The 26,812-nt window shown below is 42.7% G+C and overlaps 1 protein-coding gene across 12 annotated transcripts in view; it reads left to right on the top strand.

Moving 5' to 3' along the window:
- The window catches only part of NCOR2 (nuclear receptor corepressor 2), a 1,025,928-nt gene that overhangs the window by 777,725 nt on the left and 221,391 nt on the right, over positions 1-26,812 (top strand). For all 12 annotated transcript variants that reach the window (XM_053701833.1, XM_053701839.1, XM_053701838.1 and 9 more), the window contains 3 exons: positions 206-295; positions 14,800-15,080; positions 17,992-18,358. In XM_053701833.1, the coding sequence (XP_053557808.1) occupies positions 206-295; positions 14,800-15,080; positions 17,992-18,358 (738 nt within the window). The remainder of the gene's footprint in view (positions 1-205; positions 296-14,799; positions 15,081-17,991; positions 18,359-26,812) is intronic.

Raw genomic sequence — 26,812 nt, 5'->3', positions numbered from 1 at the left:
ATGTATGATAAAGCTAACAAGTACATTTTAGCAGCTTACTTATTTTGCTTTCTCTACCATTTATTGTGTCTGTTTTCCCTAGTAGGAGAGCTACGTTATTAAAGCAGTTCAGAATATGCCACCTTAGGGTTATTGCACTTGTTCTTTGTTATACATATATATTATTGTAGGCTGCTTGCTTGCAATTCTCTTTGTATTTATACAGGTTTGATTAGCAGATCAATTCCAGGAGAAAGGCACAGCCCCCACAGCATGAAAGAATCCCAGCAACACATCAGGGGCTCTATAACACAGGGTAATACAGTATGACTTGAGTACTTTTTTTATTTTATTTCTGTTTTTATTATTTTATGGCACATTATAGCTCTGAATATCTCTCAATTAAATGAACGCTTAGCATAGAAATATAGGGGATAAAAAGAATACTTAACAAACCCTAAGTATATAATTAAATGGATATTTATGTAATTTTCTTTGTTGCATTTGGAAGTCTATTCTAGGGAAATAGAATAACATTTGAGATATATAGATAGATAGTTAGATGTAGCTGGGATGTGCACTCTCACTCCATCCAATAACTGCCAGGGTGCTAGTGGAATTAAGTGACAAATGGAAAAAACTTGCACTCACTGGTTTTTCAATCAAGCAAACCTTTTACTGTGAAAAGTGTAACGTTTCGGGACAAAGGTCTGAGGAAGGGGGTACTTTGTCCCCAAAACGTTACACTTTTCAAAGTAAAAGGTTTGCTTGATTGAAAGACCAGTGAGTGCAAGTTTTTTTCCATACTGTATACACACACAGTGCTGTGCAAATGGCTTAGGCCACCATAAGATTTGTTGTTTTAGCAATGGTATGATGACCATATATAATTATTTCTCAGTCTCTTTATTAGAAAATACAGGATATTTGTATGCAGTATTAAAAAAAATGCTTCTATAGGCTAAAGTGTGTATTTAGTGTGACCGCCCCTTTCACTTGAGCAATAGCAGGAACCTGGCTCTCGTAAACCTAAATGGAATGGAACCCTAATTAATGTCATTGCTAACACTTGTATTTGTCCTACTATTTCATGTTAAAATGACTGCTGTGAAAAAGGTCTTTTACACCAGGTTTGTGCAAGACATGCTTGAGCATTACATATACATTTGCTATGAGTTTAATTCATTGGAATCTTGCTAATAAGACCAACTTTCAATCACATCATTCCATTCAAAATGCCAAAGATCACAGAATTTGACAGACATAAAATTATTCTTTTGCATCAGCAAGGCCACTCTCAAAGGGAAATCAGCAAACTGGGTACTTAAGATGTTGTATTCAAGCTATTATAAAGAAATTTTAAGAATCAGGAGAGGTCAAGAACAAAAAAAAAGGACTGGAAGGCCAAGGAAACTTTCAAAATCTGATGAGAAGTTTCTTCTTTGAGAGACTGGAAGAAGTCTAACAAGGACGTGGCTCAGCATCTGGCAGCTTCATCAGGATGCCAAGTTGACTCTTCTACAGTCTGAAGAAGCTTGATGAGGAATGGTTTTGTGGAAGGGTAGCAGCCAAGACCACTTTGTCGCCAGGGGGAACAGTATGAAAAGGCTAAAATATGCTAAAACTCACAAAGATTGGAATAAAGATCAGTGGAAAAGAGTATTATGGAGTGAAAAATCTAGACCTGAATATTATAAAGGCAGTATGGGATCACCTAGACAGAGAAATAAATAAAAGACAACCTAAATCTAATGAACTCTTGAAAGTGCTGTAAGAAGCCTGGTATAATATACCAGAAGGTTACTTCAGAAAACTTCAGGACAGTCTCCCCAAAAGAGTTCAGGATGTGCTTAGTGCCAACAGAGGTCACACTAAATACTGACTTTTGCCTGAAGAACCCATTTCTTTCTAATGACACGGTGAGTCCACGGATCATCTAATTACTATTGGGAATATAACTCCTGCCCAGCAGGAGGCGGCAAAGCTGTTAAATATCACCTCCCTTCCCTCCAACCCCAGTCATTCTCTTTGACTATGTTAAGAGCAAGGAGGTGGTAAAATGTAGGTGTCTGGAAGAAGATTCTTCAACCAAGATTTTATTATTTTTCAGCAGTACAAGCTTGTCCTGCTTTTCTCCTGGGGTGTAGCCATAGTTCATGTCAGTCTCTTCAGTAGAGCAGTGGTGGCTTTTAAGCAATGGGAACTTGTGGGGTACAATCTTCACTGTGCTGCCCTAATATTGAAAGCCTGAGTAAGATTACTCGGTCTTTATCTCTTTTTCCACAGGTCCATGTGAGGAAGCATGCCTCTCAAACCTAGTGAGCTGCCTTGCTGCCTGGCAGAATTCATTGAGGTAAGTGCTATTTTTATTTTTCTGGGCTGCATACAGGAAAAAGATGGCACTTTTCTGTTTATTTCAAAGGGACACTAAATATGGCCTCTAGCAAGTTAATGGGCTTATCTAAGGCAGTGGTGCAGGCACTGCGGACGAGGAGATAGGCTCAGTTTAAAGGTGGTGTGTTTTTACTTGCTCCCGGCGTTTTTTTTGCCCCAGTGTAATCATGCTGACCGGGGGATTAGTTCTGTTACGTCCACGATGGGCGGGGCTATCTGACGCACTAAAATTTTCTATTGCGTGCTCTTCACTTCCTGTGTTCCGGAGGGGAGAGATTTCACTGCGGTTCCAGTCTTGTGTGCTATGCTCGACGGACCTTGGGTGCAACGCTCCAGTTTGAGTCTGGAATCCATCTGATTTTCCAGCAAGGCAGGTAGGCACCTCAGCAAGAGCTAAGCTGAGGTGTAGAGGCTGTCCGGGGTGATAGATAAACTTTTTCTCACAACAGTAGACTTAAATAATCTTGCTGTGAAAATAAAGCAGTTTTCCTTTTTATATTTAAAGGGACAGTAGCGGTTTTTTTTTTTGTGTGAACTTTTGATTAAAAATGAAGTACTTTTATTTTTAATTCTGGGTAAAGATGGACCAGGAGGCTTTGCAAAATGTTACATGTACTTTAGGTTTTGATTCTAATGTTGAACCACCAATCCCTTTCTGTTAATTAATTTACAGGGAAAGACTTTTTGATTCTGAGCCAACATTGTCTAGGACGTTCAGGAGTCTACTGACAATGTTCAAGATATGATGCAGCTTTCTCCTCAAGTGTCCCAGAATTTATCGTCCACACATGCAATGCCCTGCGTTTCCTCTCTAGCTCCGCCTGGAGTTAAGTTGCAAGACATCGCTACCCTCATGTCGTCTGCGGTATCTGATGTGTTGTCGGTCTTCCCCATGCTGCAGGGAAAGTGCAAGAGGAAATGTAAAGAGTCAGTGGGTAAGGTGTCTGACGCAGTAGTGGCTATTCAGAATGTTCCCTCCTAGAAGTCGGAGGAAGAGGATACTTCGGTAGCATCTGAGGGTGAAATCTCAGATTCAGACAGTGCAATTCATTCTTCTGATGCTGAAGTTGTATCTTTCAGGTTTAAGCTAGAACACCTCCGTTTGTTGCTTAAGGAGGTTTTGGCTACCTTGGACGATTCCGACACCACGGTCGTTGTCAATCCTAAGAAGTCTAGCAAGTTAAATAAGTATTTTGATGTACCTTCTATGGTAGAAGTTTTCCCTGTACCAGATCGGGCTACAGAAATTATTGCTAAGGAATTGGAGAGACCGGGTATTCCTTTTTCTCCATCCCCTATCTTTAAAAAGATGTTTCCTATTGCTGACTCTATCAAGGAGTCTTGGCAGACGGTCCCCAAGGTTGAAGGGGCAATTTCCACCCTAGCTAAGAGAACCACTATTCCCATAGAGGATAGTTGTTCCTTTAAGGATCCTATGGATATGACGTTGGAGGGATTACTCAAAAAGATGTATGTTCACCAGGGTTTGCAATGGCAACCTGCGGTGTGCATCGCTACCGTCACTAGTGCGGCAGCATACTGGTTTGATAAGTTGTCTGATTCTATTCAGGCAGACACTCCTCTTGACGAGTTTCAGGATAGGATCAAGGCTCTTAAGTTGGCTAATTCCTTTATTACGGACGCTTCTCTACAGGTTATTAAGCTGGGAGCAAAGATTTCTGGGTTTGCCGTACTGGCCCGCAGAGCCTTATGGTTGAAATCCTGGTCTGCGGATGTTTCATCTAAGTCTAAGCTTTTGGCGATTCCCCACAAGGGTAAGACCTTAATTGGGCCGGGCTTGGATGAAGTTATTTCTGACATTACGGGAGGAAAGGGTCATTTCTTCCCTCAGGATAAGAGTAATAAGCAGAAGGGAAGTCAGAGTAATTTTCGTTCCTTTCGAAATTTCAAGGGTAAGCCTTCCTCTCCCTCTACAAAGCAGGAACAGTCCAAGCCTTCATGGAGGTCCAACCAGTCATGAAACAAGGGAAAGCAATCCAAGAAGCCCGCTACTGACGACTCAAAGTCAGCATGAAGGGTCTGTCCCCGATCCGGGACCGGATCTTGTGGGGGGCAGACTTTCCTTCTTCGCTCAGGCTTGGGTTCGGGATCTTCAGGATACCTAGGCGGTGGACACTGTGTACCAGGGATACAAACTGGAGTTTAAGACCTTTCCTCCCAGGGGCAGGTTTCTGCTCTCAAGATTAACTGCAGACCAGATATAAAGAGGGGTGTTCTTACACTGTGTTTGGGATCTTTATGACCTGGGAGTGATAGTTCCTGTTCCAAGGCAGCTACAGGGTCTGGGATTTTACTTCAATCTGTTCGTGGTTCCCAAAAAAGAGGGAACTTTCAGACCAATTCTAGATCTCAAAAGTCTAAACAAGTTCCTCAGAGTACCGTCCTTCAAGATGGAAACTATTTCGTTCCATTCTTCCCTTGGCTCAAGAGGGTCAATTTATGACAACAGTAGACTTAAAGGATGCGTACCTGCATGTTCCCATCCACAGGGATCATCACAAGTTTCTGAGGTTCGCTTTTCTAGACAAACACTTCCAGTTTGTGGTTCTTCCATTCTGCCTTGCCACAGTTCCAAGAATTTTTTTCAAAGGTCCTGGGTTCCCTGTTGGCGGTGCTCTGGTTACAAAGCATTGCAGTGGCGCCTTTTCTGGACAACATTCTGGTTCAGGCGCCATCCTTTCAACAAGCGAACTCTCACACGGAGATGTTTTTACCCTTCCTGTGCTCTTACTGATGGAAGGTGAATCTGGGAAAGAGTTCCTTAATTCCAGCGATAAGGGTAGCTTTCTTGGGAACCATAATAGATTCCCTTTCAATGAAAATATTTCTGACAGAGGTCAGAAAATCAAAGATCTTCGATTCTTGTCTGGCGCTTCAGTCCTCTCCTCAGCCATCAGTGGCTCAATGTATGGAGGTAATCGGTCTGATGGTAGCTGACATGGACATCATTCCGTTTGCCCGTTTCCACCTCAGACCCCTTCAGTTATGGATGCTAAGACAATGGAACAGGGATTATGCTGATCTGTCTCCGAGATTGCATCTGGATCAGGAGACAAGAGATTCTCTTCTTTGGTGGTTGTCTCAGCAGCATCTCTCCCAGGGAACCTGCTTCCGCAGAACCACCTGGGTGATTGTGACAACGGACGCCAGCCTGCTGGGAGCAGTCTGGGGTTCACTAAAGGCTCAGGGGTCATGGACTCGGGAGGAGTCTTTTCTCCCCATAAACATAGCTAAGGGCAATCTTCAATGCTTTTCTGGCCTGGCCTCAGTTAGCTTCAGCCCGGTTTATCAGGTTTCAATCGGACAACATAACGTCAGGGGCTTACATCAACCATCAGGGAGGAACTCGGAGTTCCCTGGCCATGACAGAGGTAGCCAAGATTATGCAGTGGGCGGAGACCCACAACTGCTGTCTATCTGCGATCCACATTCTAGGAGTGGACAATTGGGAATCAGATTTTCTGAGCAGACAGACCTTTCACCCGGGGGAGTGGGAACTTCATCCGGAGGGGTTTGCTAAATTGGTTCTCAAATGGGGACAGCCGGATCTGGATCTTATGGCATCTCGTCAGAATGCCAAGGTACGGGTCGAGGTGGAGGGATCCTCAGACGGTACTGATAGATGCTCTGGCGGTCCCTTGGAATTTCAGTCTAGCATACCTATTTCCTCCGTTCGCTCTCCTTCCTCGGGTCATTGCTCGAATCAAACAGGAGAGGGCGTTGGTGAACCTCATCACATCGGCGTGGCCTCGCAGGATCTGGTATGCAGACCTAGTGGAGATGTCATCTCTTCCACCTTGGAGACTTCCATTAAGGAAGGACCTTCTACTTCAAGGGCCCTTCTGCATCTAAATCTAGTTTCTCTGAAGCTGACTGCTTGAAGATTGAACGCTTCATTTTATCTAAGCGTGTTTTTTCTGAGTCGGTCATTGAGACCATGATTCAGGCTCGTAAGCCTGTGACTAGAAAGATTTACCATAAGATATGGCGTAAATATCTGCATTGGTGTGAATCAAGAGGCTACTCTTGGAGTAGAGTAAGGATTCCTAGAATTTTGTCCTTTCTCCAGGAGGGTCTGGAGAAGGGCTTATCTGCGAGTTCTTTGAAGGGTCAAACATCTGCTTTGTCTATTTTGTTGCATAAACGTCTGGCGGATGTACCAGATGTGCAATCTTTTCGCCAGCCTTGGTCAGAATCAGGCCTGTGTTCAGACCTGTTACTTCTCCCTGGAGTCTTAACCTTGTTCTGAAAGTTCTTCACCAGGCTCAGTTTGAGCCTATGCATTCCTTAGATATTAAGTTATTATCTTGGAAAGTTTTGTTTCTTGTTGCAATTTCTTCTGCAGAGTCTCAGAACTCTCAGCGTTGCAGTGTGATTCCCCTTATCTTATTTTTTCATTCTGATACGGTAGTTCTGCGTACTAAGTTGGGGTTCCTTCCTATGGTGGTTTCGGATAGGAGCATTAATAAAGAGATTGTGGTTCCTTCTTTGCGCCCTAACCCTTCTTCTCATAAGGATCGTCTGCTGCACAACCTAGATGTGGTGCATGCGTTGAAATACTACTTACAGTCAACTAAGAAATTTCGCCAGTCTTTGGCTCTGTTTGTTGTTTTCTCTGGGAAACGTAAGGGTCAGAAAGCTACGGCTACTTCTCTTTCTTTGTGGCTGAAGAGTATAATCCGTTTGGCCTATGAAACTGCTGGACAGCAGCCTCCTGAGAGGGTCACGACTCATTCTACGAGGGCTGTTTCCTCTTCCTGGGCATTCAAAAATTAAGCTTCTGTGGAACAGATTTGCAAGGCTGCAACTTGGTCCTCTCTTCACACTTTTCCAAATTCTATAAGTTTGATACTTTTGCAGCGGCTGAGGCTTCTTTTGGAAGAAAGGTTCTTCAAGCAGTGGTGCCTTTAGATTCCCTGTCTTGTCCCTCCCTTATCATCTGTGTAAACTAGCTTTGGTATTGATTCCCAATAGTAATTAGATGATCCGTGGACTCACCGTGTCAGAAAGAAAACAAAATTTATGTTTACCTGATAAATTTATTTATTTCTTGACACGGTGAGTCCACAGCCCACCCTCTTTTATTTAGACAGGTTTTTTCTCCAACATAGGTGTGTCCGGTCCACGGCGTCATCCTTACTTGTGGGATATTCTCTTCCCCAACAGGAAATGGCAAAGAGCCCAGCAAAGCTGGTCACATGATCCCTCCTAGGCTCCGCCTTCCCCAGTCATTCTCTTTGCCGTTGTACAGGCAACATCTCCACGGAGATGGCTTAGAGTTTTTTGGTGTTTAAATGTAGTTTTTATTCTTCAATCAAGAGTTTGTTATTTTAAAATAGTGCTGGTATGTACTATTTACTCTGAAACAGAAAAGAGATGAAGATTTCTGTTTGTAAGAGGAAAATGATTTTAGCAACCGTTACTAAAATCGATGGCTGTTTCCACACAGGACTGTTGAGAGGAATTAACTTCAGTTGGGGGAAACAGTGAGCAGACTTTTGCTGCTTGAGGTATGACACATTTCTAACAAGACTTGGTAATGCTGGAAGCTGTCATTTTCCCTATGGGATCCGGTAAGCCATTTTTATTAAATAAGAATAAAGGGCTTCACAAGGGCTTTAAAGACTGGTAGACATTTTTCTGGGCTAAAACGTTTGATATATAAGCATTTTTAATACTTCATAGTTTTGAGGAGTTATTTTATTCTTGGGAATCATGTAAAATAACCGGCAGGCACTGTATTGGACACCTTTTTCACTGGGGGCCTTCTCTAATCATAGGCAGAGCCTCATTTTCGCGCCTCTATTGCGCAGTTGTTTTTGGGAAGCAAGACATGCAGATGCATGTGTGAGGAGCTCAGATACATAGAAAAAGCTTACTGAAGGCGTCATTTGGTATCGTATTCCCCTTTGGGCTTGGTTGGGTCTCAGCAAAGCAGATACCAGGGACTGTATAGGGGTTAAATGTAAAAACGGCTCCGGTTCCGTTATTTTAAGAGTTAAAGCTTTCAAATTTGGTGTGCAATACTTTTAAGGCTTTAAGACACTGTGGTGAAATTTTGGTGAATTTTGAACAATTCCTTCATACTTTTTCACATTTTCAGTAATAAAGTGTGTTCAGTTTAAAATTTAAAGTGACAGTAACGGTTTTATTTTAAAACGTTTTTTGTACTTTGTTATCAAGTTTATGCCTGTTTAACATGTCTGAACTATCAGATAGACTATGTTCTGTATGTGGGGAAGCCAAGGTTCCTTCTCATTTAAATAGATGTGATTTATGTGACACAAAATTTAGAGAAAATGATGCCCAAGATGATTCCTCAAGTGAGGGGAGTAAGCATGGTACTGCATCATCCCCTCCTTCGTCTACACCAGTCTTGCCCACACAGGAGGCCCCTAGTACATCTAGTGCGCCAATACTCCTTACTATGCAACAATTAACGGCTGTAATGGATAATTCTATCAAAAACATTTTAGCCAAAATGCCCACTTATCAGCGAAAGCGCGACTGCTCTGTTTTAGAAAATACTGAAGAGCATGAGGACGCTGATGATATTGGTTCTGAAGTGCCCCTACACCAGTCTGAGGGGGCCAGGGAGGTTTTGTCTGAGGGAGAAATTTCAGATTCAGGGAAAATTTCTCAACAAGCTGAACCTGATGTGATTACATTCAAATTTAAATTGGAACATCTCCGCGCTCTGCTTAAGGAGGTGTTATCTACTCTGGATGATTGTGAGAATTTGGTCATTCCAGAGAAATGATGTAAGATGGACAAGTTCCTAGAGGTCCCGGGGCCCCCCGAAGCTTTTCCTATACCCAAGCGGGTGGCGGACATTGTAAACAAAGAATGGGAAAGGCCCGGCATACCTTTTGTCCCTCCCCCTATATTTAAGAAATTGTTTCCTATGGTCGACCCCAGAAAGGACTTATGGCAGACAGTCCCCAAGGTCGAGGGGGCGGTTTCTACTCTAAACAAACGCACTACTATCCCTATAGAAGATAGTTGTGCTTTCAAAGATCCTATGGATAAAAAATTAGAGGGTTTGCTTAAAAAGATGTTTGTTCAGCAAGGTTACCTTCTACAACCAATTTCATGCATGGTTCCTGTCACTACAGCAGCGTGTTTCTGGTTCGATGAACTAGAAAAGTCGCTCAATAAAGATTCTTCTTATGAGGAGATTATGGACAGAATTCATGCTCTCAAATTGGCTAACTCTTTTACTTTAGATGCCACTTTGCAATTGGCTAGATTAGCGGCGAAAAATTCAGGGTTTGCTATTGTGGCGCGCAGAGCGCTTTGGCTAAAATCTTGGTCAGCGGATGCGTCTTCCAAGAACAAATTGCTTAACATACCTTTCAAGGGGAAAACGCTGTTTGGCCCTGACTTGAAAGAGATTATTTCTGATATCACTGGGGGTAAGGGCCACGCCCTTCCTCAGGATAGGTCTTTCAAGGCTAAGAATAAACCAAATTTTCGTCCCTTTCGCAGAAACGGACCAGCCCCAGGTGCTACATCCTCTAAGCAAGAGGGTAATACTTCTCAAGCCAAGCCAGCCTGGAGGCCAATGCAAGGCTGGAACAAAGGTAAGCAGGCCAAGAAACCTGCCACTGCTACCAAGACAGCATGAGATGTTGGCCCCCGATCCGGGACCGGATCTGGTGGGGGGCAGACTTTCTCTCTTCGCTCAGGCTTGGGCAAGAGATGTTCTGGATCCTTGGGCGCTAGAAATAGTCTCCCAAGGTTATCTTCTGGAATTCAAGGGGCTTCCCCCAAGGGGGAGGTTCCACAGGTCTCAATTGTCTTCAGACCACATAAAAAGACAGGCATTCTTACATTGTGTAGAAGACCTGTTAAAAATGGGAGTGATTCATCCTGTTCCATTAGGAGAACAAGGGATGGGATTCTACTCCAATCTGTTCATAGTTCCCAAAAAAGAGGGAACATTCAGACCAATCTTAGATCTCAAGATCCTAAACAAGTTTCTCAAGGTTCCATCGTTCAAAATGGAAACCATTCGGACAATTCTTCCTTCCATCCAGGAAGGTCAATTCATGACCACGGTGGATTTAAAGGATGCGTATCTACATATTCCTATCCACAAGGAACATCATCGGTTCCTAAGGTTCGCCTTTCTGGACAAGCATTACCAGTTTGTGGCACTTCCATTCGGATTAGCCACTGCTCCAAGAATTTTCACAAAGGTACTAGGGTCCCTTCTAGCGGTGCTACGACCAAGGGGCATTGCAGTAGTACCTTACTTGGACGACATACTGATTCAAGCGTCGTCCCTACCACAAGCAAAGGCTCATACGGACGCTGTCCTGGCCTTTCTCAGATCTCACGGGTGGAAAGTGAACGTAGAAAAAAGTTCTCTATCTCCGTCAACAAGAGTTCCCTTCTTGGGAACAATAATAGACTCCTTAGAAATGAGGATTTTTCTGACAGAGGCCAGAAAATCAAAACTTCTAAGCTCTTGTCAAGTACTTCATTCTGTTCCTCTTCCTTCCATAGCGCAGTGCATGGAAGTAATAGGTTTGATGGTCGCGGCAATGGACATAGTTCCTTTTGCGCGAATTCATCTGAGACCATTACAACTGTGCATGCTCAGTCAGTGGAATGGGGATTATACAGACTTGTCTCCGACGATACAAGTAGATCAGAGGACCAGAGATTCACTCCGTTGGTGGCTGACCCTGGACAACCTGTCACAGGGGATGAGCTTCCGCAGACCAGAGTGGGTCATTGTCACGACCGACGCCAGTCTGGTGGGCTGGGGCGCGGTCTGGGAACTCCTGAAAGCTCAGGGCCTTTGGTCTCGGGAAGAATCTCTTCTCCCGATAAATATTCTGGAACTGAGAGCGATATTCAATGCTCTCAAGGCTTGGCCTCAGCTAGCAAAGGCCAAATTCATACGGTTTCAATCAGACAACATGACGACTGTTGCGTATATCAACCATCAAGGGGGAACAAGGAGTTCCCTGGCGATGGAAGAAGTGACCAAAATCATTCAATGGGCGGAGACTCACTCCTGCCACTTGTCTGCAATCCACATCCCAGGAGTGGAAAATTGGGAAGCGGATTTTCTGAGTCGTCAGACTTTTCATCCGGGGGAGTGGGAACTCCATCCGGAAATCTTTGCCCAAATTACTCAATTGTGGGGCATTCCAGACATGGATCTGATGGCCTCTCGTCAGAACTTCAAGGTTCCTTGCTACGGGTCCAGATCCAGGGATCCCAAGGCGACTCTAGTAGATGCACTAGTAGCACCTTGGACCTTCAACCTAGCTTATGTATTCCCACCGTTTCCTCTCATCCCCAGGCTGGTAGCCAGGATCAATCAGGAGAGGGCATCGGTGATCTTGATAGCTCCTGCGTGGCCACGCAGGACTTGGTATGCAGACCTGGTGAATATGTCATCGGCTCCACCATGGAAGCTACCTTTGAGACAGGACCTTCTTGTTCAAGGTCCGTTCGAACATCCGAATCTGGCCTCACTCCAACTGACTGCTTGGAGATTGAACGCTTGATTTTATCAAAGCGAGGGTTCTCAGATTCTGTCATTGATACTCTTGTTCAGGCCAGAAAGCCTGTAACTAGAAAAATCTACCATAAAATATGGAAAAAATATATCTGTTGGTGTGAATCTAAAGGATTCCCATGGAACAAGATAAAAATTCCTAAGATTCTATCCTTTCTTCAAGAAGGTTTGGAGAAAGGATTATCTGCAAGTTCTTTGAAGGGACAGATTTCTGCTTTATCTGTTTTACTTCACAAAAAGCTGGCGGCTGTGCCAGATGTTCAAGCTTTTGTTCAGGCTCTGGTTAGAATCAAGCCTGTTTACAAACCTTTGACTCCTCCTTGGAGTCTCAATTTAGTTCTTTCAGTTCTTCAGGGGGTTCCGTTTGAACCCTTACATTCCGTAGATATTAAGTTTTTATCTTGGAAAGTTTTGTTTTTGGTTGCAATTTCTTCTGCTAGAAGAGTTTCAGAGTTATCTTCTCTGCAGTGTTCTCCTCCTTATCTGGTGTTCCATGCAGATAAGGTGGTTTTGCGTACTAAACCTGGTTTTCTTCCGAAAGTTGTTTCTAACAAAAACATTAACCAGGAGATAGTCGTGCCTTCTTTGTGTCCGAATCCAGTTTCAAAGAAGGAACGTTTGTTGCACAATTTGGATGTAGTTCGTGCTCTAAAATTCTATTTAGATGCTACAAAGGATTTCAGACAAACATCTTCCTTGTTTGTTGTTTATTCTGGTAAAAGGAGAGGTCAAAAAGCAACTTCTACCTCTCTCTCTTTTTGGCTTAAAAGCATCATCAGATTGGCTTACGAGACTGCCGGACGGCAGCCTCCTGAAAGAATCACAGCTCATTCCACTAGGGCCGTGGCTTCCACATGGGCCTTCAAGAACGAGGCTTCTGTTGATCAGATATGTAAGGCAGCGACTTGGTCTTCACTGCACACTTTTACTAAATTTTACAAATTTGATACTTTTGCTTCTTCTGAGGCTATTTTTGGGAGAAAGGTTTTGCAAGCCGTGGTGCCTTCCATCTAGGTGACCTGATTTGCTCCCTCCCATCATCCGTGTCCTAAAGCTTTGGTATTGGTTCCCACAAGTAAGGATGACGCCGTGGACCGGACACACCTATGTTGGAGAAAACAGAATTTATGTTACCTGATAAATTACTTTCTCCAACGGTGTGTCCGGTCCACGGCCCGCCCTGGTTTTTTAATCAGGTCTGATAATTTATTTTCTTTAACTACAGTCACCACGGTATCATATGATTTCTCCTATGCAAATATTCCTCCTTTACGTCGGTCGAATGACTGGGGAAGGCGGAGCCTAGGAGGGATCATGTGACCAGCTTTGCTGGGCTCTTTGCCATTTCCTGTTGGGGAAGAGAATATCCCACAAGTAAGGATGACGCCGTGGACCGGACACACCGTTGGAGAAAGTAATTTATCAGGTAACATAAATTCTGTTTTTTCATGTTCTAAAACTCAGGCACCTCTGCACCTTTCTCTCCTTTGCTTCGGTCGAATGACTGGGGTTGGAGGGAAGGGAGGTGATATTTAACAGCTTTGCTGTGGTGCTCTTTGCAGCGTCCTGCTGGGCAGGAGTGATATTCCCAATAGTAATTAGATGATCCGTGGACTCACCGTGTCAAGAAAGAAAGAAATTTATCAGGTAAGCATAAATTTTGGGTTTTTTTTAATGAAAATTGTGTTTTTGTATATGTTGTGTACATATTTCCTATATTTTCTGTTTTGCACAGTACTGTGTGTGTGTGTGTGTGTATATATATATATATATATATATATATATATAGATATATATATATATATATATGTGTGTGTGTGTGTTACGGGTAAAGTCAGATATCTGGTTAATTAAAACTGACATTACCCCAGCGGTTGTGGGTAAAGCCCAATGTATGATCATAAATCTGTCTTACCCAAACGCTTCTTAGTAAAGCTACCTGCTCTGATAACAGTGCTCATTACGGCTACAAAACCTAATTTACGATGCACTGTAATTTCCCCATGTTCACTATTTTTATTTTTTTTAATGCCTCTGCCCGGCCGATCCTTGGGAAATGAGTTTTATAAGCGGGGGCTTCGCCCCCCTTGAACCCTCAAGGTGGAGGCAAAAAATATAGTAAAGATTGGGGAATTACAGTGCATCGTATATATGTTTGATGCAGTGACTCGATGAAGCAGTGATGAGCAAAATTGCTGCAGATAGTGATATCCGTGCATTTATCGCTTTATCCAGAAGTGTTTGGGTAATCCTAGAACTACCCTACGATTACCCGGGTAAATTCCCGAAGTATGATCTTACATTGGGCTTTACCCACAGCCTCTGGGTAATGTCAGTTTTAATCGTAGGATTACCCGATATATGCTTTATTTATTTATATTTTTATATATATATATATATATATATATATATATATAAAACATTTGTGTGTGTATTTTTGGTTCAGCACCTGGGTAGCACTTGCTGATTGGTGGCTACATTTAGCCACCAATCTGCAAGCGATACCCAGGTGCTGAACCAAAAGTGGGTCAGCTCCTAAGCTTACATTCCTTGTTTTTTTTTTGTTTTTTTTCGTTTTTTTCAAATAAAGATAGCAAGTGAACGAAGAAAAATTGATAATAGGAGTAAATTAGAAAGTTACTTTCAATTGCAAGCTCTATCTAAATCCTGAAAGAAAAAAAATTGAGTTTAGTATCCCTTTAAGGAACATTAGCAATTTTAAATTAAGGCACATAAGTTATAAATAATATTTTTCTGACTCATTAAACTCGAACCACTTACATTCTGGTTAAAGATCTCAAAATCATGATCAGTGTTTGTTTTGTTGCTTCTGTATATACAAAGTTTTTGTTTGTTTGTTTTGTTAGGAATTCCTCGCTCCTACATTGAAGCCCATGAGGACTACCTCAGAAGAGAAGCCAAGCAGCTGAAGAGAGAAAGCACTCCGCCACGAGGTCTGCCTGAAGGCTATAAAGTCAGGCCCCTTGAAGGCCTTCCCAACCAGTTGAAGATGAAAGCACCTGACACCATGGTGGCCACTGTGAAGGAAGCAGGGAGATCTGTCCATGAGATACCGAGGGAGGAGATGAGACACACACCTGAAATGCAGGTTACACCCAGATCTCATAAGGAAGGCTCAATTACACAGGTACATTGCCAGATGCTCTTCGGTTGTGCATAATGTTACCAACCAATCAACAAGCTACTCTTCAGTGAATGTGCATGCCGTGTTTGCCAAATAACCTTTTGTCCTCAGATCAGGTAGACAGTTAATGAAATTGTATATTGCGGTGGCATATGGAGATTCACAGAACTTCTATAAAAATAGAACATGTGAGATTTTATTTTATGGATAAAAGAGCAGATGAAGGCGGCTAAGCGTTAACCTTCTGCTGTATGATCCTATCTCCCTGCCTAGTTTGAATAAATAAAAGCAATGAATTCATACATGTTTGACCTCTGTCTGTGCCAGCTTTTTCAGAGAAGAGATTTTTAAGCTAAATGTCAAGTTAGAAATGTTGTGACTTATCAGTACCAATTGTCATTTAATCTGCGTAACATTACTGTGCTGACCTATATTATGTCATTTATATCATCTGCTTACAGCTTTATAGTTACTAACCTCCCAGCTAAATGAAATGTTCCCCTAGGTAGGAACTTCTGTGTTTTTCTGAAGTTTTGGCTCTGTCTCCTAGCTACGTCTACACTAAATCTGTATCTCAGCACACTTTAGCACAGTTGGCACAGGATGTTGGAAGTCCTGAGGCAGTGTTGTTGTTGTTATTATAAGTAAGTGGGCAACTCTCCACAAGAATGCACTCTCAGGCAGTCCAGAACTGATGAGGCAGCCAAATCCCTGCGAACATGCAAAAGCCTGCAAGGAAATGTTATTTGTAATGGCAGTTATCCTGCGATTCTTTCACAACTGTGGTTCTAAAGGCCGAAATTGTAGCTATATCTTTATTACATTTGAAAAATGCTGCAGTTCTAATAATGTACGTTTTCTAAAGATTTGTTTTATTTTTCCTTCATTTCCAGGACATGAGCATTTATATTTGCAGTGTATTCTCCTTTATATAGTGCATTCCCTGATTATTTTACTTTTAGCCTGCTTATACCCAGTTTGTTTGTTTTGTTTTTTTTTCTTTATTGATTTTTTATTGAAATAACATAGCATATAGTGTACACATCGGAGCATAAAAGCAGGATGTAAAGATATACAGACATGTATTGAGTTACATCTCATGACAACGGATCCATTTGGTGCTTCATTTGTAACTCTCAATCGATAGTCAATATTTAGAATGTTTATCTAAGGTTGGATGAGTATACAAGTTTGTCCATTTATTCATATTTCTTGCAATGCATATACCACTTATACTTATACTGTACACTTTGATATTTTCAAGATATGCTTCAAATATTTTCCACAACAGAGTTTATATTACTAAACATCAACAACAAAAACCAACAACTTAAAACAGGTTACAAATGTATTCTCATCTGTAATATAAGGTTTCTCTTGTAAGTATAAATTAAAGTTATAATCTATAGAGTATTTATATTCTATTAAGCGTATGCCTAGGCCCACACTTTATATAAACCTAATGGTTTCTTTGCGTAAGATTCCCAATAAAAGACCATATCATAAAATAGATCCAGTTTCCCTAATTTAAGATAGTAGTTAATAGTTTTTTTTTCCACCAGATGCCTCCAATCATCACCTGTAGGAAGGGTAGGGGATTTCCACCTTATGGGTATTAATTGTTTTCCTGAGTTAAGATAGATTTAAAATAGGTGTTTTTTAATTTTAGATTGATTCTAGGCAGCTCATTTAGTAGTGATATTTCTGGTGTGAGTTTTAAATGTAGTTGTAGCACTGTGTTTGTTATTTGTGATTATAGTTCAGAAAGGCTTTAGTTTGTCACATTACCACCAGATGTGTATGAAATCGCCTTTCGAGCCGCAGCCTCCCCAACACTTATCGCTTGCTTTCGGGAACATATATTTAATTCTAGTTGGCGTTCGATACCAGCACATCATTATTTTAACATTTGTCTCTAGGGCCTTGGTGGAGTCTGACGATTTAGCTAATGTTCTGAATCTAGTATTCCAGATTTTTTTTAGAAGCTTGGGTACCTAGTTCTCTTTCCCAGCCTTTGATATAACCTGGTGGTAAAGGAGTTCTACAGTTCAGTGTTATTTTATATAGGTTAGATATGAGCTTTTTAGATGGTTTGTCATTTATACATATTTTTTCAAAGGCTGTGGTTGCCCGTGTTAGATTGTTTTTATGTTTGTGTGTATAAATAAAATGTGACATCTGATGATATCAAATCCATGGTTTTAGAAACCCATTACGCATAAGATCTATTTGGTCTTTTGGTAGAGGTCTGCCTCCTTGGGTTAAGATAGATATGGGAATAAAATGTTTATAATTAGTCACATTTCCTGCTTGAGAGTCTTTTTCAGTAGGGAATTCTGCTAGGTTGTGTAATGGTGTTAGTGAAGAATATTTAGTTGTTATTATGGGATGTTTGTTTTGTAATTGGGTCCAGTCTAACCAGGTCATGTTTACTATTGAGGATGTAGATATTGCAGATTTATGTGCTGTATCTGGGTTCCAGCACAAGGCTTCAAGATGTGGAGTGTCTGATTGTATCCATCTTTTGCATGAGTCAGAGTTGTAGGTGGACCATTCTACTACTCTTTGTAGTGATATAGCCTACTTATATGCTAGTAGATCAGGAACCCCTAAGCCTCCTTCTGCTGTTAACCTAGATAAAATTTGTTTAGTTATTCTTGGGGGTCTTCGTCGCCAAATATAATCATTAATGATTTTTTGTAGTGAATGAATTTCATGTGTAGCTCCTGGAATGGGTAATGTTTGTAGTAAGTAAAGTGCTTTAGGTAGAAGCACCATTTTAGCATACCCAGTTTGTTTTTATGCATTGTATTTATTCACCAATAAGATGTGACCTCTTAAATAAAATTAGATGTGACCTCTTAAGTAAACATTTTATGTAAGTGGAATTAAATGATATTCTCTTTTGGTGCAGGGTACCCCTTTGAAGTATGACAGTGGTTCCTCTTCTGTAAGTGCCAAAAAACATGATGTACGGTCCATTATCGGCAGCTCTGGAAGGCCGTATCATACTCTGCATCCAGTGGAGGTCTTACAAGACCCTAGGACTATGGAAAGAGTGTGTTACGAGGAGCTGATGAAAGGTCGGCCCACCTCTGTGACAACTGCTGGAGGCTCTATAACCAGGGGAGCTCCAGTAATTGTACCAGACCCTGGAAAACCCAGACATAGCCCCCTTTCCTATGAAGACCACCACATGGCTCATGCAGGAGCTTTCAGCAGCCATTTAAATAGAGGTTCTCCTGTGACAACGAGGGAGTCTTCCCAAAGACAACAAGAAGGTAAACAACATGTATCTTATGTTTTTAATATACTGTTCTGCTGCCAGCATGCTTGACTATTCTTCCTGATATTGAGTTATCTCTTACTTATTATGTATAGTTATTTGTGTTCTTTTCTTCCGCTCATTTGATTTGAGTTGACACACTAATTTTAATGGGACATAGAAGAAATAAAAAAAATATTTTATGTTATACATAATATTATAAAAATAATAAATATATAATAAATGTTAAAAGTTATATTTCTCTTGTAAGGTGTATCCAGTCCACGGGTTCATCCATTACTTGTGAGATATTCTCCTTCCCAACAGGAAGTTGCAAAGAGGACACCCACAGCAGAGCTGTCTATATAGCTCCTCCCCTAACCCCCACCCCCAGTCATTCTCTTTGCAAGCTCTCGAAAAGTAGGAAGTATAAAGAGATATGTGGTGATTTAGTGTAGTTTTCATCTTCAATCAAGAGTTTGTTATTTTAAACGGTACCAGCGTTGTACTGTTTGCTCTCAGGCAGAAATTAGAAGAAGAATTCTGCCTGGAGGATAATGATTTTAGCAGATTGTAACTAAGGTCCATTGCTGTTCTCACACATAACTGAAGAGTATGGGAAAACTTCAGCTGGGGGAACGGCCTGCAGATTGCCTGCTTTGAGGTATGTTCAGTATAATTTTTTCTAGAGAGATGATAAAGTCTAGAAAATCCTGACAGAGCCTTTTTGGAAATGTGGTAAGCTAGATGCAGTGATTTAATAACGACTGCGTTCAAGCTTGCTAGGTTGGGTAATACTCATATTATTTGTTTCTGGTGATTAAGGTTATAAAAACGTTTTCTTTTTACACATGAAGATCGTTTTTTTGAGAGTGTTTAAACTTTGTTTTTGGGGTTTAATTGTCCACATGGCCTTTTCAGAAATTCCTAGGAGTGTTTCTTTAAGGCCCCTGTGACATTGAGTGTGGTGGGAGGGGCCTATTTCTTCTGTTAAGTGTGATCAGTCCACGGGTCATCATTACTTCTGGGATATTACTCCTCCCCAACAGGAAGTGCAAGAGGATTCACCCAGCAGAGCTGCATATAGCTCCTCCCCTCTACGTCACTCCCAGTCATTCTCTTGCACCCAACGACTAGATAGGATGTGTGAGAGGACTATGGTGATTATACTTAGTTTTATATCTTCAATCAAAAGTTTGTTATTTTAAAATAGCACCGGAGTGTGTTATTATCTCTCTGGCAGAGTTTGAAGAAGAATCTACCAAAGTTTTTGTTATGATTTTAGCCGGAGTAGTTAAGATCATATTGCTGTTTCTCGGCCATCTGAGGAGAGGTAAACTTCAGATCAGGGGACAGCGGGCAGATGAATCTGCATAGAGGTATGTAGCAGTTTTTATTTTCTGACAATGGAATTGATGAGAAAATCCTGCCATACCGATATAATGTCATGTATGTATACTTTACACTTCAGTATTCTGGGGAATGGTACTTCACTAGAATTACACTGTAAGAAATACATAAAGCTGTTTAATAACTAGAGATTATGTTTAACGTTTTTGCTGGAATGTAAAATCGTTTTCATTTACTGAGGTACTGAGTGAATAAATGTTTGGGCACTATTTTTCCACTTGGCAGTTGCTTAATCTGTTTTTCTGACAGTTTCTGTTCTCTCTCACTGCTGTGTGTGAGGGGGAGGGGCCGTTTTTTTGGCGCTTTTACTGCATCAAATATTTCAGTCAGCAACTCATTGTATTCCCTGCATGATCCGGTTCATCTCTACAGAGCTCAGGGGTCTTCAAAACTTATTTTGAGGGAGGTAATTTCTCTCAGCAGAGCTGTGAGAATTATAGTTTGACTGAGATAAAAAACGTTTATTCTGTAATTTGTTTCCTGCTTTCAGAATTTGTTATCTTTGCTAATGGGATTAAACCTTTGCTAAAGTTGTGTTGTTTACAAGGATTGAGGCTATAACTGTTTCAATTTATTAATTTTCAACTGTCATAGATCTTCTGTGCTTCTTAAAGGCACAGTACGTTTTAATATTATTCTAATTGAATTGTATTTCCAAGTTGCAAGTTTATTTGCTAGTGTGTTAAACATGTCTGATTCAGAGGATGATACCTGTGTCATTTGTTGCAATGCCAAAGTGGAGCCCAATAGAAATTTATGTACTAACTGTATTGATGCTACTTTAAATAAAAGTCAATCTGTACATGTTGAACAAATTTCACCAAACAACGAGGGGAGAGTTATGCCGACTAACTCGCCTCACGTGTCAGTACCTACATCTCCCGCTCAGAGGGAGGTGCGTGATATTGTAGCGCCGAGTACATCTGGGCGGCCATTACAAATCACATTACAGGATATGGCTACTGTTATGACTGAGGTTTTGGCTAAAAGCGTGATCACTCTGGGGTGAGAACAGAGTGCGCTGATAATATTAGGGCCATGTCAGACACTGCGTCACAGGTGGCAGAACATGAGGACGGAGAACTTCATTCTGTGGGTGACGGTTCTGATCCAAACAGACTGGATTCAGATATTTCAAATTTTAAATTTAAACTGGAAAACCTCCGTGTATTACTAGGGGAGGTGTTAGCGGCTCTGAATGATTGTAACACAGTTGCAATACCAGAGAAAATGTGTAGGTTGGATAAATATTTTGCGGTACCGATGAGTACTGAGGTTTTTCCTATACCTAAGAGACTTACTGAAATTGTTACTAAGGAGTGGGATAGACCCGGTGTGCCGTTCTCACCCCCTCCGATATTTAGAAAAATGTTTCCAATAGACGCCACCACAAGGGACTTATGGCAAACGGTCCCTAAGGTGGAGGGAGCAGTTTCTACTTTAGCTAAGCGTACCACTATCCCGGTGGAGGATAGCTGTGCTTTTTCAGATCCAATGGATAAAAAGTTAGAGGGTTACCTTAAGAAAATGTTTGTTCAACAAGGTTTTATATTGCAACCCCTTGCATGCATTGCGCCGATCACGGCTGCAGCGGCATTCTGGATTGAGTCTCTGGAAGAGAACATTGGTTCAGCTACTCTGGACGACATTACGGACAGGCTTAGAGTCCTTAAACTAGCTAATTCATTCATTTCGGAGGCCGTAGTACATCTTACTAAACTTACGGCGAAGAATTCAGGATTCACCATTCAGGCACGCAGGGCGCTGTGGCTAAAATCCTGGTCAGCTGATGTTACTTCTAAGTCTAAATTGCTTAATATACCTTTCAAAGGGCAGACCTTATTCGGGCCCGGGTTGAAAGAGATTATCACTGACATTACAGGAGGTAAAGGCCATGCCCTGCCTCAGGACAAAGCCAAAGCCAAGACTAGACAGTCTAATTTTCGTTCCTTTCGTAATTTCAAAGCTGGAGCAGCATCAACTTCCTCTGCACCAAAACAGGAAGGAGCTGTTGCTCGCTACAGACAAGGCTGGAAACCTAACCAGTCCTGGAACAAGGGCAAGCAGACTAGGAAACCTGCTGCTGCCCCTAAGACAGCATGAATTGAGGGCCCCCGATCCGGGATCGGATCTAGTGGGGGGCAGACTTTCTCTCTTCGCCCAGGCTTGGGCAAGAGATGTTCAGGATCCCTGGGCGCTAGAGATAATATCTCAGGGATACCTTCTGGACTTCAAATACTCTCCTCCAAGAGAGAGATTTCATCTGTCAAGATTGTCAACAATCCAGACAAAGAAAGAGGCGTTTCTACGCTGCGTACAAGAGCTCTTGTTAATGGGAGTAATCCATCCAGTTCCACGATCGGAACAGGGACAGGGGTTTTACTCAAATCTGTTTGTGGTTCCCAAAAAAGAGGGAACTTTCAGACCAATCCTGGACTTAAAGATCCTAAACAAATTCCTAAGAGTTCCATCGTTCAAGATGGAGACTATTCGGACAATTTTACCTATGATCCAAGAGGGTCAGTACATGACCACTGTAGATTTAAAAGATACTTACCTTCACATACCGATTCACAAAGATCATTATCGGTACCTAAGGTTTGCCTTCCTAGACAGGCATTACCAGTTTGTGGCTCTTCCATTCGGATTGGCTACAGCTCCAAGAATCTTCACAAAGGTTCTGGGTGCTCTTCTGGCGGTACTAAGACCGCGGGGAATCTCGGTAGCTCCATACCTAGACGACATTCTGATACAAGCTTCAAGCTTTCAAACTGCCAAGTCTCATACAGAGTTAGTGCTGGCATTTCTAAGTTCACATGGATGGAAGGTGAACGAAAAGAAAAGTTCACTCGTTCCACTCACAAGAGTTCCCTTCCTGGGGACTCTTATAGATTCTGTAGAAATGAAGATTTACCTGACAGAGGACAGGCTAACAAGACTTCAAAGTGCTTGCCGCACCCTTCATTCCATTCAACACCCGTCAGTGGCTCAATGCATGGAGGGAATCGGCTTAATGGTAGCGGCAATGGACATAGTACCCTTTGCACGCTTACACCTCAGACCACTGCAACTGTGCATGCTAAGTCAGTGGAATGGGGATTACTCAGACTTATCCCCTTCTCTGAATCTGGATCAAGAGACCAGAAATTCTCTTCTATGGTGGCTTTCTCGGCCACATCTGTCCAGGGGGATGCCATTCAGCAGACCAGACTGGACAATTGTAACAACAGACGCCAGCCTTCTAGGTTGGGGTGCCGTCTGGAATTCTCTGAAGGCTCAGGGACAATGGAGTCAGGAGGAGAGTCTCCTGCCAATAAACATTCTGGAATTGAGAGCAGTTCTCAATGCCCTCCTGGCTTGGCCCCAGTTGACAACTCGGGGGTTCATCAGGTTTCCGTCGGACAACATCACGACTGTAGCTTACATCAACCATCAGGGAGGGACAAGAAGCTCCCTAGCTATGATGGAAGTATCAAAGATAATTCTCTGGGCAGAGTCTCACTCTTGCCACCTGTCAGCAATCCACATCCCGGGAGTGGAGAACTGGGAGGCGGATTTCTTAAGTCGTCAGACTTTTCATCCGGGGGAGTGGGAACTTCATCCGGAGGTCTTTGCCCAAATACTTCGACGTTGGGGCAAACCAGAGATAGATCTCATGGCGTCTCGACAGAACGCCAAGCTTCCTCGTTACGGGTCCAGATCCAGGGATCCAGGAGCAGTCCTGATAGATGCTCTGACAGCACCTTGGGACTTCAGGATGGCTTACGTGTTTCCACCCTTCCCGTTGCTTCCGCGATTGATTGCCAGAATCAAACAAGAGAGAGCATCAGTGATTCTAATAGCACCTGCGTGGCCACGCAGGACTTGGTATGCAGACCTGGTGGACATGTCATCCTGTCCACCTTGGTCTCTACCTCTGAAACAGGACCTTCTGATACAGGGTCCCTTCAAACATCAAAATCTAACTTCTCTGAAGCTGACTGCTTGGAAATTGAACGCTTGATTTTATCAAGACGTGGGTTTTCTGAGTCAGTTATTGATACCTTAATACAGGCTAGGAAACCTGTTACCAGAAAGATTTACCATAAGATATGGCGTAAATACCTATATTGGTGTGAATCCAAAGGTTACTCTTGGAGTAAGGTTAGGATTCCTAGGATATTGTCTTTTCTACAAGAAGGTTTAGAAAAGGGTTTATCTGCTAGTTCATTAAAGGGACAGATCTCAGCTCTGTCCATTCTGTTACACAAACGTCTGTCAGAAGTTCCTGACGTCCAGGCTTTTCTCCAACATAGGTGTGTCCGGTCCACGGCGTCATCCTTACTTGTGGGATATTCTCTTCCCCAACAGGAAATGGCAAAGAGCCCAGCAAAGCTGGTCACATGATCCCTCCTAGGCTCCGCCTACCCCAGTCATTCTCTTTGCCGTTGTACAGGCAACATCTCCACGGAGATGGCTTAGAGTTTTTTAGTGTTTAAGTGAGGGGAGTAAGCATGGTACTGCATCATTCCCTCCTTCGTCTACACGAGTCTTGCCCACTCAGGAGGCCCCTAGTACATCTAGCGCGCCAATACTCCTTACTATGCAACAATTAACGGCTGTAATGGATAATTCTGTCAAAAACATTTTAGCCAAAATGAACCCTTGTCAGCGTAAGCGTGGCTGCTCTGTTTTAGTTACTGAAGAGCATGACGACGCTGATATTAATATCTCTGAAGGGCCCCTAACCCAATCTGAGGGGGCCAGGGAGGTTTTGTCTGAGGGAGAAATTACTGATTTAGGGAACATTTCTCAGCAGGCTGAATCTGATGTGATTACATTTAAATTTAAATTGGAACATCTCCGCATTTTGCTTAAGGAGGTATTATCCACTCTGGATGATTGTGAAAATTTAGTCATCCCAGAGAAACTATGTAAAATGGACAAGTTCCTAGAGGTGCCGGGGCTCCCAGAAGCTTTTCCTATACCCAAGCGGGTGGCGGACATTGTTAATAAAGAATGGGAAAGGCCCGGTATTCCTTTCGTCCCTCCCCCCATATTTAAAAAATTGTTTCCTATGGTCGACCCCAGAAAGGACTTATGGCAGTCAGTCCCCAAGGTCGAGGGAGCGGTTTCTACTTTAAACAAACGCACCACTATTCCCATAGAGGATAGTTGTGCTTTCAAAGATCCTATGGATAAAAAATTAGAAGGTTTGCTTAAAAAGATGTTTGTTCAGCAGGGTTACCTTCTACAACCCATTTCATGCATTGTCCCTGTCACTACAGCCGCATATTTCTGGTTTGATGAACTGCTTAAGGTGCTCGATAGTGACTCTCCTCCTTATCAGGAGATTATGGACAGAATCAATGCTCTCAAATTGGCTAATTCTTTCACTCTAGACGCCTCTTTGCAATTGGCTAAGTTAGCGGCTAAGAACTCTGGGTTTGCTATTGTGGCGCGCAGAGCGCTTTGGTTGAAATCTTGGTCGGCTGATGCGTCTTCCAAGAACAAGCTACTAAACATTCCTTTCAAGGGGAAAACGCTGTTTGGTCCTGACTTGAAAGAGATTATCTCTGATATCACTGGGGGTAAGGGCCACGCCCTTCCTCAGGATCGGCCCTTCAAGGCAAAAAATAGACCTAATTTTCGTCCCTTTCGTAAAAACGGACCAGCCCAAGGTGCTACGTCCTCTAAGCAAGAGGGTAATACTTCTCAGGCCAAGCCAGCTTGGAGACCAATGCAAGGCTGGAACAAGGGAAAGCAGGCCAAGAAACCTGCCACTGCTACCAAGACAGCATGAAATATTGGCCCCCGATCCGGGACCGGATCTGGTGGGGGGCAGACTCTCTCTCTTCGCTCAGGCTTGGGCAAGAGATGTTCTGGATCCTTGGGCGCTAGAAATAGTCTCCCAGGGTTATCTTCTGGAATTCAAGGGACTTCCCCCAAGGGGGAGGTTCCACAAGTCGCAGTTGTCTTCAGACCACATAAAAAGACAGGCGTTCTTACATTGTGTAGAAGACCTGTTAAAAATGGGAGTGATTCATCCTGTTCCATTAAGAGAACAAGGGATGGGGTTCTACTCCAATCTGTTCATAGTTCCCAAAAAAGAGGGAACGTTCAGACCAATCCTAGATCTCAAGATCTTAAACAAATTTCTCAAGGTTCCATCGTTCAAGATGGAAACCATTCGAACTATCCTTCCTTCCATCCAGGAAGGTCAATTTATGACCACGGTGGATTTAAAGGATGCGTATCTACATATTCCTATCCACAAGGAACATCATCGGTTCCTAAGGTTTGCATTCCTGGACAAACATTACCAGTTCGTGGCGCTTCCTTTCGGATTAGCCACTGCTCCAAGGATTTTCACAAAGGTACTAGGGTCCCTTCTAGCGGTGCTCAGACCAAGGGGCATTGCAGTAGTACCTTACCTGGACGACATTCTGATTCAAGCGTCGTCCCTTCCTCAAGCAAAGGCTCACACGGACATTGTCCTGGCCTTTCTCAGATCTCACGGCTGGAAAGTGAACGTGGAAAAGAGTTCTCTATCCCCGTCAACAAGGGTTCCCTTCTTGGGAACAATTATAGACTCCTTAGAAATGAGGATCTTTCTAACAGAGGCCAGAAAAACAAAGCTTCTGGACTCTTGTCGGATACTTCATTCCGTTCCTCTTCCTTCCATAGCTCAGTGCATGGAAGTGATCGGGTTGATGGTGGCGGCGATGGACATAGTTCCTTTTGCGCGCATTCATCTAAGACCATTACAACTGTGCATGCTCAGTCAGTGGAATGGGGACTATACAGACTTGTCTCCGAAGATACAAGTAAATCAGAGGACCAGAGACTCACTCCGTTGGTGGCTGTCCCTGGACAATCTGTCTCAAGGGATGATGTTCCACAGACCAGAGTGGGTCATTGTCACGACCGACGCCAGTCTGATAGGCTGGGGCGCGGTCTGGGGATCCCTGAAAGCTCAGGGTCTTTGGTCTCGGGAAGAATCTCTTCTACCGATAAATATTCTGGAACTGAGAGCGATATTCAATGCGCTCCAGGCCTGGCCCCAGCTTGCGAGGACCAG

Source organism: Bombina bombina, chromosome 2, assembly GCF_027579735.1.
Source record: "Bombina bombina isolate aBomBom1 chromosome 2, aBomBom1.pri, whole genome shotgun sequence".
NCBI classification, from domain to species: Eukaryota; Metazoa; Chordata; class Amphibia; order Anura; family Bombinatoridae; genus Bombina; species Bombina bombina.
The sequence above is the reverse complement of the archived record's forward strand: the minus strand, read 5'-3'. Positions and strand labels throughout refer to the sequence as shown.